The sequence below is a fragment of the Martes martes genome (genome assembly GCF_963455335.1).
Source record: "Martes martes genome assembly, chromosome: 2".
NCBI classification, from domain to species: domain Eukaryota; kingdom Metazoa; phylum Chordata; class Mammalia; order Carnivora; family Mustelidae; genus Martes; species Martes martes.
In genome coordinates, this window is record NC_137889.1 from 36,096,772 (window position 1) to 36,109,607 (window position 12,836).

The following is a 12,836-nucleotide window of genomic DNA, read 5'->3' on the forward strand; positions in this document are numbered from 1 at the left end:
CGCATGGGCATCCTGTCAAATGAATAAATGAAAATCTTAAAAAACAAACAAACAAACAAACACGTGGGCATCACGCTACACATTTAGTAAGCCTGCAACACGTAGTCTGTGGTTTATTGATAACTAGTCTTGGCCAGGTAAATAGTCCTATTAAGCAACCAAGTAGAAACTGACCAGGACAGAGAACCTGCTGTGTGTTTTCACTGACTACAGGAAGCTGAAGGTCTACCTTGTGGGAGAATGTGGCTTAACTTCCAACATCCTCTCCGAAAGGTACCACAGGAAGTTATTCTTATGTGCCTCAAAGTGTTAAGTGCTGATTCTCAGTCATGTTGGAGAGTCGTTTGGCTGCGGAGGGAAGGCTTTCGTTCCTTACCTGGAAAGAAGCAGGATGAGGAGTCTGAGACTCTCAAACTCTGTCCACTACCCACATCTGCAGAAGATCAGCCACTGGTTAGTTTTAACCCTTGCTGTGCCGCTCGAAAACAGCTCAGGAGCCCTTAGAGAATCACCTCAACTTCCTGATTAAATATCTAGGGTTGGTACCATTCCGGTCACAAAATCCATATGGCAGGACAGAGGGCATAGCTCTGCCAACATTTCAATTTGATTCATGTTTACTCCGAGAAGAATTACCTAATGCACAGCAGAACTTAGAACATAATTAACTAGAAATAACATTCAACAAGATGTGAGAGCCTGGGTAGAATACTATACTTTGAAAAGAAAAAGACAAAACACAGAGTTAAGTGGATGTCAGAGTTTTTAAAAACTGTATATAGGAAAATTAACACACGCTAAAGGGCCTGGTAAACATTTAGTCAGTATTGCTCAGTGACTGTGGACCAGACAAATTTGTCGGTGACAAAACAAAAACAGCCAAAGCTTGGAGACCAGGATCCATTCCTTCCATATTCGAAACATAAAATCCACAATAAATTCTTGTCGAGTGCCATTCTCTGAATGATCCTGGAGCACACGAAGACCCTAACCGCTGCTTTCCTCTCCTTTCCCGGCTGTCTAAAAACTTAGTAGCTTACGTCTACTTAACGCCCTGATTAGAAAAGCTGGCTTATCCACAGGAGGCACGCTTAGATTTTACAGAGGTTGTGCAATGTTCCCAACACTTCAGGGATTCTCCGAGCCATGTGTCCCTAAATAGTAAATTAGCTTCGGGTCAGTGTTCCACACTATGCATTTGAAACCAGGTGCCTGTTGAGTGTCCTGGGAGTCCGTTGGATCTACTTCGTCAACTTCCGCCCAAGACTAGTCACAGTCTCCACCCCTCACCATCACTGCCCTCCAGCCCCACTCCCATCTTACTACTTGCTCCTCTAGCTCCCATGTCATTGTCCCTGTAGAGACATTAGAGGAAACATTTTGGGGTGTCTGGAGGAGTGGCAAACAGGACCCATCTACATCTTCAGTATTAGCTTCTTTAGGGCATAGTGAAGTGGGAGGCTTTCAAAATAAAACACTTTTTATATTGAATAAATGAACAAAGGAATGAATGAATGAATACCTGTCCGGTTTAAATTCCTGAGATATTTTTGGGATGCTGGGTGGCTCAGTCAGTTAGGCGTCTGCCTTCAGCTCAGGTCGTGATCCCAGAGTCCTGGGATCGAGTCCCACGTCAGGCTCACTGCTTCTCCCTCTCCCTCTGCTGCTCCCCCTGCTTGTGCTCTCTCTCTCTCTATTTATTTATTTATTTATTATATAAATTATACAATTACATTAAATTATATATCATAAATTATTAAATTTATTTATTTATAAATAAATAAAATCCTTTTTTAAAAGTCCTAAGATATTTTTATGTGCTCCTACAATCTAGTTCTAGACACATTTAAGAACAATCCCCCAAATGATTATAGTGATGGCAGTGGTCCTGACTGGGCTTTTGTTCCAGGGTGACCGTGTTGAACGTCTTTCTTATACTTTGACAATCGTCAAAAACAACAGCTGCAGCAACACGGCAACAACTAGTTATGTAAACATTTACTGGAGAGAAGGATGACTGTTTCCTCTGCTCCGCATTGGAAGAGTTGCTTAATTGTCAGTTCAGTGGGCTTCAAACGGTCAGCTGTGACTCATTAGTGAGTTGTGAAATCAGTTCAGTGGGTTGTGACCAGGCCATTTTTTAAAAGACAGGAGGATGGAGTACAGTAAAATGGACAACACAGTTGACAGAGCTAGTAAGTTTGATTGTCTTTGAAATTCATCTTTCAGTTATATATGTACATTACTTACATATATTATATATATATATATAGGTTCTCATGTACAAAACAAAAATGTCACATACGTTTATATGTGTGTGTAACGTCAGGACTATAAAAATAAAATAAATAAGAACAAGTGCTGATCTATTTCTACTACTTATGTGGCTCTATACCGTACCTACAAAGTCATGGCCATGACTGAACTTGAGTGTTCTCCTTGTCTACTGGCATTGAATAAATGCCCTATTGTCCTAAATCAAAATCAGTCTTCCTGGAGCTTACTTTTTGTACTGGCCTTATCGCTAGTCCTAGGCACTTTTCAGACAAGCCTAATTTTTCTTCCACATAATAACCCTTGGGCATTTAAACTGAGATGCGTTATCTCTGCTAAGGATTTGCTTCACATTAGGAAGAATTCCAAGGCCCCCCAGGTGTCCCTCAGTGACTCTGAGACCCTTCACTGATGAGATTTCTCTCTCTGCCCCGTACACATTTGGGCTGCATAGAGTTCTTAGAAAGTCATATAGAATGAGGCTCGTCTGTAGGGAGAGGAGCCAGATGGTATGGTATCCTGCTCAGGAGAAGAAAGCAGAAAGGGAGGGTTAGGAGTGGCCACTTGTATCCTTTGAAACATGACTTACAAAATCTGGGAAGCCCATGTCAGAAGCAACCCTTTCTGTTAATAGTTCCAGTCTGAGAAAAAGTGCAAGCTGGCCAACGTCACTACTCTCAGGCAGAAGCACGCACTGAGGGGGTGGGAGCTTGCAGTGGGAGGAGGCGGTTCACGATGACTTATTTTGGCTTTAGTCATAGATTATAGGAACACACATGCTACTATAAATATATAAAAATATCCCATGCTCACTTCCTGAGAAAAACATGTTAGTTTATGTTCACAAGTGTTTTCTTTCTGAAGAAGCTATAAATACTAGAGCTCAATATCTGAAACTGAGCAGTTAATTGAAATGTTTAAAAAGAAAAGCTTATCTTCAGTTCTTTTTTTAGGGAACGCTACAAATATAGACTGACGGTTAAGCAAAGACAGCTGTTTCATTTTACATGGAAAAGCAGAAGCACTTCCTAAAAATGGTCTTGGCTGGGATTCTTTTCAATAAAGTTGTGGATTTTTCCCCATATTTTGACTGAAACATTTTCAAAATGCATTTCCTCAGGTTTTGTTTTTTTAATCTTGAAATTTGTATTGCTCCAGAATTTATAATTAGCTCCTCTCAATGATCAAAAATAAATGTCAGAATTAAAGTTTCTAAATAAAACTGCCATTCCTCTCATCTGCAATAATGGAAGATTGAAGGTACATGTAATAAAAGGTGCTGAAAGAAAAACGTTGGCTGGTTAATTTTAAAAAGGGATTAACCACAACCATCAAAGGAATGGAAATCTAGAATAGGCCTTATATAAAAATATGGGATATAATAAAAACCCTTAAAACAATTACTAGAGAGAATGAGCGCTGTTTCAAGTACAGAAAAATGTAGACTATTTCAACATCAGATCACAAGAAACACCACAGCCACTGACCAACGGTTTCACCTTTATATCTGCTTATCCCTCCATATGCCGCAGGATTTTTCTTATAGAACATAATTCTAAAACTATTTATTGAAAGCCTACCTTATGCTGAGCATGGCTGGATTCTAGAGCTATGCATAAGTGGCGTTTAAAAAAAAAAAAAGTCACTGTTGATTTCTTGACCATTATTGCTGAGAGTGGATAAAGAATGAAAATTACACCTCAGACTCCTCCTCAGAGCTCTGGATTCATGTATTCTAATTATCTTCTTGGCGGTTTCCCACACATGCAGATTGGCTCTGTGCATAACTGAACTCCGGATCTTTCTCCTGAATCCAAGTGCACTCTTGCCTTTCCCATCTCGGCCTTCCCACCAAGGAGCCCAGGACTAGTTGAAGCTCTTGTCTGTTACCCAACTTCTAACTAATTCATGGCCAAGTTCTTTAAAATTCATTTTCCAAATGCACTGAGAATAATCTACTTATTATCTGAAACCATTAACTGTCCTCTTTAGTTGTCTTTGATGGACCAATGGCCAAAGTAATTACAAATAAATAAATTAAGAAGTCCCTTCCACACTTAAAATCTTTGCAAGACTGCCCATTGCACTTAGGATAAGATTTCCATCTTTAGCGTGGCCTTCGACACTTCTGTACATCAGTTGGCCCTTTGCCTACCCACCTAGTTTTTCTCTTCTCTCCTTCTTGGTTTCGGTTTCCTGCCTGCGTTGTTTTTGTGTCTGTTTTCCTGCCCTTCAAACTCATTCTCACCTCAGCACCTTTACACAGGCCTTCTTTCTGCACCCAAAGCTCCTGGCTCTGCTCCTCTCTGTGTTAATTTCAATATTTACTTCCAGTCTCAGCTGAAATGTCTCTTCTTAAGAAAGACTTTTCATAAGCAGAACAACTAAAATGAAACCTCACCTTGTTCTCTCCTTTATATCACCTGATTTTCATTTTCTAAAACTTATGAAAATTTTCTTCATAATGTTTATATGTTTATTTATCTAAATTCTCTTTTCTTCTCTAGACCTCATGTTCCACAAACATAACGACCATGTCCAATAGCCCCAGCGTATTCCTCAAGCATATAGCACATAGTAGGCATCCAACACTTTGTGTGTGAATGCATCTATAGATCACTGAATAGATACATGAAAAGAAAAATGAGAATTTGGTAGAACTTTCAAACAACAGGAGTAAGTAAATAATGAACATAATCAGGAAGCTATACAAAAAGATTTGAGATGAGAAAATGAGGGTTCTAGGGCCAGCCCTGTCATTTAAGTAGCTCCAAAATTGTGGGAAACATTTAACTTCTGTGATACTCAGTTTTCTCATCTGTAAAATAGGAACAATGATACGAGAGAGGTTGTGAAAGTCATATTGTTACAGGATTGTAGGGTTCTTGTCTCACAGAGTGGAAAAATGAATCTCGCTGACAAAAGTTGACGCAAAGTGCAAGTTTATTAAGTGAAGGTAAGAACAGAAAAGAAAGGGAAAAAGCTCTCTATAATGAGAGGGGGTTCCGAATGGGTCGTCGTTGAGGGCTTTTATGGTCTGCCTGTATAGAACACTGACCAGGGAACTTGGTAAATATCCTGTCCATAACATTTAAGACAAACAAGATGGATTTGTAAATTTATATAAATATCAAAAGACAAACAAGGTGGATTTGTTATGTTTTCTTCCCTCTGGTTAATATTTCTCCACATCTGGGATCCTGGTTAAGAAGCCCCCTACCAGCCTCTCTGGACCTTGCCTCTCCTGTCCCTTATTCGGTATGAGACAATATATGTGAAAGCACCTTGTAAACTTCAATACAGTGTGAAATTTTTGTTGTGAAAACAAAAATGTCCAAGGATAATTTAACTCAAGTACAAGGTACAAAATTCCAGTTGCTGGTTTCTCTTCATATTTAGGAAGTTGCTGGGGAGGTGAGTTGGTAACAAAAACCAGCCTCGAAGTAAACTTCTGTGTGCTTGCTTTCTTTCACTGACTCATGTAATCATTCAGTATATATTTGTTAGATTCATGCTATGCTGCAGTCACTATACCTTTCTATCTATAGTGCTTTGATAAATGTAATGGTAGGTCACAATTTTTGATCTAAAAAGGTAAACCTAGATTCCTGGTCATGCGAACAGGAGAGGCAAATAACGCAGCAAACGTTTAGGAAAACCTTCCCGGAAGAGATTCTGGGGATAAAAATAAAATAAATGTTGGAAACGAATGCGGTTTTCACCACTCACCTTGAGCAGGTTGTTCAGCCTAGTTCCCTCTTTGTGGTCAAAATGAAAGTCAATCATACCTTCCTTCAGTGTTGTTATGAAGAGTCAGGTGGTTATTACATGGAAAATAACGAGGTATCGGAGTCACTTCGTGTTTGTTTCCTTCTTTCCCCTTGTTTTCACAGATCGCTTTATCAGACACAAAACTATCCAAGCACATCTATTGTTGTCAAACAGAAACCCAGTCTCTTTGTATGATGAAAGCATCCGGCAAAGCTGATGCCCAGAGGAAACTACAGGAGATCAGACACTGCTTCTTCCAAATAGCTTTCATTATCTCCTGTCTCTACTACCGAAAGCAAACATTCTGTAAGATGTCTATATGATATGGTCCTGTCCACATGCAATTTGGGAATCTTTGCCAGTAGTTTTTTAGATCCTGTCATCCACATCATTCACTGAAAATACTTAAAGAAGGGAATGAGTAGGGTGATAGCTGTAAAAGGCTTTCCAGGCACGCATGGGTTTACCTTTGGCAAAGAGCATCAGTAAATAGCAACCTGAAGGTTTGTGTTCCATTTCTGGGAAACAGAAACTGACATTGTGTCCCTGTGGATGGTCTTGTCCTCTAAGCAATTTTGAAACTCCTTAATCTCTCAAATGCATCTGAATGCTTTTAGGCAACACTCAAGAAGAACTGCTCAATGTCACGTAGAAACGTTATTCAGGGGTTTTGAGGCCAGAGCTCGTGGTTGATTTGAGAGTAATACAGTCAAGAGTTTAAAATCATGGGCTTCCCTTTGGAAAGAGGGAAAATGTGTGTCAAATAGCCCAGGGTTCAAGTTGTCTCATCATAGTTGAAGGATTTGCAGAGGAAATTAGTTTCCTATTGCCACTGTAACAAATTGCCACGAATTTAGGAGCTTTAAACAACACAAATTTATTATCTTACAGTTCAAGAGGCCAGAAATCTAAAGTGGGTATGCAATGATATATTCCTTCTGAAGGATGCAGAGAACATCTGTGTCTTTGCCTGTTCCAGCTTCTAGAGGCTGTCTACCTTCCTTGGCTCATGGACCCTTCCTCCAGCTTCTTCTAAACTAGCAGCATAGCATCTTTCTCCCTTTCTTGTAAAGATTTTTAAAATTACATGAGCCAACTTGGATAATCTCTACATCTCGGGATCTCCGAGATCTACATCTCAAGATCTCAACCAAAATAATCTCTACATCTCAAGTTCTTTCACTTATTTATACCTGCAAACTTCCTCTCACCATAAAAGTCCCTTTTGCAATATAAGTTTTCTTTTGGCCTATATTCTTAGGTTCCAGAGACTAGAAAATGGACATTTTTAGGGGGGCGTTAATCACCTACAACAGGTAGTCAGTTGTCAATGCCTCGGTTCTCTTATTTCTAACATGAGAATTGTAATAGTTCCTACTATAAAGCATTGTTATGGAATTAAATAGGATCACACACGTTATTTAATATTACTATGAAAAAACAATTAAGTGATCCAGGAGCTAATTTAGGCACAGAAATGAGGAAGATTAATCTGATTGTTGCTCTTGGTGGAGCTAGACTTTTAATGAATACTTAGAAAAATAAACATACGCTTGCAAATTGTAGTAAGTGCTACTAAGGACTAGTGAAGTGTATGTTGGCAAAGAGAACTGATCTAAGTCTAAAAGAACCAGAGAACAGAGGAGACTGCTCTGAGCAAGTAGTTTTTAGTTGAGATTTTATGCATGAATAGGTATTACCTAGCTGAAGTAAAATGTAAAAAAGAACATTCTGGAAAGAAGAAAAATGTATGTTAAGCCCCATGGCAGGAATGAGTATGGTGCATTCAAGGAATTGGAAGGCATAAAAACATGGGGGAGAGTGACAAATCATGATGCTGCAGAAGTCCACAGGAACAAGAGCGGGTTGTCCTCAAAAAGGCCATGTAAGGTTTGGGGGCTTCGTTTAAGAGTAACAGCAAGAGTGGTCTAACCAGGTTGCTTATTAGAAACTATTGCTCTGGGTGCTTTGTAGAGAATGAAAGGCAAGAGTGGAAGCAGGAATGCCAGGAAAGAGGTTTGGCTTTAGTCCGGTGGGGAGAAGACAGGGTATCATAGCCTGGGCTTCCAAGGAAGCACACCCCCAGAGGGACATCAGCAGGCAGGTGATTTATCACAGAGTGCTCTTGGGATCAATGCCTTCCGATGGGGGAAAAACCAGGTTTGGCCAGAAGGAGGTTTCAGCTGACCCTGAAGGATTCTCTGAAGTGTGCATGACCCCTCAGAGTTGGGGGAAGGGCAGTGGGCCCTTACACCTTCCTGCTGGTCGGTCATTAGATGCAGCTGTACCAGGAGGAGGGTGACTTTCTTCAGTGGTGACAGTCCCTGAAGGTGGCTGACAGCTGAGCATCTGGGGACATCATAAAGGGGATAGATTTTAGAAATATTTTTTATATTAAAAAAATATATAAAATATACACACACAAACACATATATAATTTATATAGAATATATATACAAATATATATATGTATATAGAGAGAGAAAGGGAGAGGGAGACAGAGACAGATCTAGATAGGAGAAAAAAGAAAGGGAGAAATCAAAGATTATAGCTGAGTTTCTGACTTTTATAATTGAACAGCTATTTGCACCATATATGCATATATGTAAATGTACAGATCTATTTGCTTATATTATATGTAAATATACAAATACATTTGCATGTATTTGTATTGGTCGGTTAGTTAAATAAATGAGGAATTAAAATTTGGGAGTAGTCAGTGAGTACAAGCATGAGCCTGTAAGCATCACCTCAAGAAAGAGCATAGGATGACAGGGTCGGCGAAGCCTTTTACTGATAATGACAACATGAAGGTGGATTGTGTAATGTTGGGACACTCTGTTTGGCATCTAATAAAAATTCAGTAAAAATCCTTGCTGACATAATAATAACAATTTTTAACAGTGAGGAAAATGAGCATATTTTTAATCACCACCATGGTGTGCCAGTAAGCCCGCAGTCTTTGGCAACAGATCACAGGGTCCTCGCATGGAAAACTGGAGAAGGCAGCCATGGCCACGGTTGGGGAATTGAACACCAGCTCACCTAGAAGTGCCTTTCAAAGAAGCATCCTTCAGGGAGAGATCATGCTGGGTTCCTGTCCATCTCCCATTCCTCACATCAGAGCCTTCAACAAAGTCCTTCGGACCTGGCCTTCACAATATGCCCACAATCTGCTCAGCTCTCACACCTGCATGGCGACCTGCCTGGTGGGGACCTGCATCGTCTCTTGCCTAGATTATTTTGCCAGCTATGTAACTAGTCTTCTTGCTCTTCATGCAACTGCTTGTCTCCTTAAAACGTGTTCTCTACTAAGAAATGGTATGATTATGATTATAAGTAAAATCATGTCATTGTTCTGCTCCACATTTTCTAAGGCCACCCACGTCCTATAGAGCAAAAGCACAATCTATGAAAAAGCCTCAGAGGGTATATTCAGTCTGTCCCTATCCTATTCCCACTGCCATTTGCTCCTGACCTCACCTCTGTCCCCTCTTCTCTGGCCACTCTGCTCCAGCCACACTGATCCCCTGGCTGTTCTCCGTATACTCCACACACATTCTTGTCTTCAGCCTCTGAACTTGCTGTCCCTTTTGCCTACAACACGTTTCCTCCAGATACCTCCATGACTAACTCCCTCACCTCCTCCAAGTGTTTGTACAGTGTCACTTTTGCAGAAGGTGCCTCTGAATAGCCCAGGCAGATTTCAACCCTCCCCTCCCCCTCCTCTCCTGTACAACTTGGCTTCATTTTTATCCATAATAGGCATTACTTTCTGACATCATCTAGATTAGAAGTGTACATTTTTCCATTATCTGTTTCTCGGTAGAATGTAAACTCCATTAAGGTAACTGTAGGGATCTTGTTTGGTTTGGTTCAGTTTCATTTACTCTAATGCTTCCAGTGCCTAAAAATGTTCTAGCTAAAAGTAGACCTTTAACAAATATTGATTGAATATTGATTGAATGAATACGTAAGAAGATTCTCTAACTCAATGTTCTAGTGGGGTTCCTTCTCCACACTCTCTCCACTTTTAAACATTCTAGACCTATTTTGACTGATCAGAGGAAATTCTGAAGACCAGCCCTGCTTCCCTAAGAGGAGTCCCTGACGCTGACATCTATCATGTGGTTGAACGTCAGTGCTCCACACCAATGGGGCACTGGCTGGCTGTACATTATGCAAGTTGAGAAGAACAAATTTAAATTCTTCCAGAGGAGGTACTGCTCTATGTCTGGGCGGAGCCAAAATAAATATTAAAAGAAAACATCAACTTACTTTTTGAGTACTATGTCCATAAAGCACCTGACCAACTTTCCTTCCTCATTAAAAAAAAAAAAAAGGCATTTCTGTTATATACACAAGACTAAAGAGATGTTATCTATTGTTATTATTATTTTTATTAAATTACAATTTGGGGGCACCTGACTGGTTAAGTCAGTGCAATGTGCGACTCTTGATCTTGGGGTTGTGAGTTCAAGCCCCACACTAGGTGTAGAGAGGACTTAAAAATAACATCTTTTAAAAGATTTTAAATAAATAAATAATAAATTACAATTTTATTCAGTGATTACAGGTTGTCTCTTGTACTCAGTCTCTGAAAGTTCACAGTTTCAGGCTGCGTCATGTCAGCATTTTGTTGGTGAAGAAGTCCCCTTTTACAATCCGATGTAGTCCCGATTGATGACCTTGATTCTTCCGCTTTCTCTCAGCAGCTGTGGAACGGCCCTGGATGGGGAGGTCCAAAGGACACAGGTGTGGGCTGCCAAATGTTTGGAATACACTTTAATGACTTCTCCAGGAATTAAAACTTTCCTGTAGTTAGCAGAAGCCTTTGTTTCGGCAGTTGTTTGGAAAGACTTTGAGAGTCTAAGCCACTTTGTTTGTGTCTTACCTTTGCCCTTTCCTGTTTCAGCTATTTTTAAAAGATGGCCCCAAGCCTCTTTAATCCTATTGCCACAGATGTGGTAAAAAGAAATCCCCACATCCCTGCTCCATCATGGAGCGCAGCTCTTAACATTTAGTACAAGAACAGGATATTGGCAACTCAACTGTTAAACCTGTCTGTGATTATTCTTCCTTGAGATCACTCTGATGTCACCAGTGTAATTTGAGCCTGGAGCTTTTGTTCGCACTTTAAATAGCAGTCCCGGAATGATTTTGCTACAGACTCTCTGGAGAGCCCGGGAGCAGAATTCCCAAAGATCCCCACATCGATGAAAGCAAAGCCAAGCCACCAAGCCATCATCATGTCCACCTCGCTGCGCGTTAGCCCGTCCATCCACGGCTATCACTTCGACACAGCCTCGCGTAAGAAAGCCGTGGCCAACATCTTTGAAAACATAGACCAAGAATCTCTACAGAGACTTTTCAGAAACTCTGGGGACAAGAAAGCCGAGGAGCGAGCTAAGATCATTTTTGCCATCGATCAAGATTTGGAGGAGAAAACACGAGCGCTGATGGCCCTGAAGAAGAGGACGAAAGACAAGCTTTTCCAATTTCTGAAACTGCGGAAATATTCCATCAAAGTTCACTGAGGACAAGAGGATGGATAAGGACATTATCCAAGAATAGACATTTAAAGACCAAGGGAGTTTGTGAGACCCAACACAGGCAGCATTAAATTGTGGCTGCCTTGCAAGCTTCTCTTCCATCGGAACAGCGGAGGAGGGAAAGAAACAGAACAAACTGGTTACAAAGACTCCAACCAATTTCACGCCTGTGCTGTTACAGTGGAGAACGAAAATGCTTTCAGCAAGGATTTGCAAACTCTCCCTGAGGGGAAAGGACTGATGCCGGTGTTGGAGAGGAGTCTGAACGGATGTAATGAGGACTGAGACTGAAGACAACAGAGAGCTGGGGAAGAATTGCGGCCAGAGTCTCTTTCTCAGGCCCTAGGACTTCAATTCAACCTGAACTTTGTTTTTCCTTAGCCGAACTGGGCAGGGAGAGGGAGGAGGGAGAGGGGGAAACGGAGAGAGAATACTATGCTCCGATGTTTACTGAATTTTTTATTTGAATGTTGCAAAATGTTGCCAAGCTTCAATGTGGTCTATGGGTATAGATTCTTAGAGATCAGTAATTGACTATTTATTTGCATTTTTTGCAGTGCCGAAAAAGTGCACCACAAGGGTGTTAGTTACAAATTATGCAATACTTTCAGCAGCTCAGTAAAACCCTTCTGGTTTGTAAAACGTTTTTATACATTTCAAACTGATTGCACAAAAGCTAAAGGAATGGGGTCCTTCATAAATCCAAAGTACTGTGAAAAAATTTTATGATTTTTTTATCTTCTAACTAATGCTAAAATATAATCTAATTAGATTTCTTACAGTTATTGCAGTAAGCATTAGGAAGTGACTATGATATACTAAATAGTTTATGAAGATGCTATGGTTTTTATAATTTATTATACATGACAAATTATATGCGACCTTAATAAATTATTATAAACTTAGCTGCTTTTGGTCTGTGATGATTGGTCTCAAAGGAAAAAGTAAAGTGGTAAATATTTATTACTACAAACTTTTATAAACTATTATAAACGTTCCTAAGGATTTTACTCTTTAGAGTAAAATGTGCTTTTAGAGTAGCTTTATGTTAATTGCCAAACTTCTTCAAAACAAATTCTTACATCAAATATCTAGGATGTTTCTCTGTCCCAACTTTAAAATATAAGACCTAGGCATAGAAATTCATTGACTGTCTCACCAATAGTGGTGTTTATGTGTCCATGGAGGGTGAACTTTAAAAAGCTGTTTTTTCTCCATATTTTTGAAATTTTTCCTCTG

The 12,836-nt window shown here is 40.0% G+C and overlaps 1 protein-coding gene across 1 annotated transcript; it reads left to right on the forward strand.

Moving 5' to 3' along the window:
* Window positions 1–11,005: 11,005 nt before the first annotated feature.
* On the forward strand, window positions 11,006–12,502 carry TCIM (transcriptional and immune response regulator). Its single transcript, XM_080797194.1, has one exon. It carries the CDS (start codon window positions 11,262–11,264, stop codon window positions 11,580–11,582), a length of 321 nt encoding a protein of 106 aa, XP_080653320.1. The 5' UTR covers window positions 11,006–11,261; the 3' UTR covers window positions 11,583–12,502.
* Window positions 12,503–12,836: the final 334 nt, after the last annotated feature.

Coding starts and splice junctions, on each gene's coding strand:
- TCIM (XM_080797194.1), top strand. CDS start 11,262: ATGAAAGCAAAGCCAAGCCACCAAGCCATCATCATGTCCACCTCGCTG.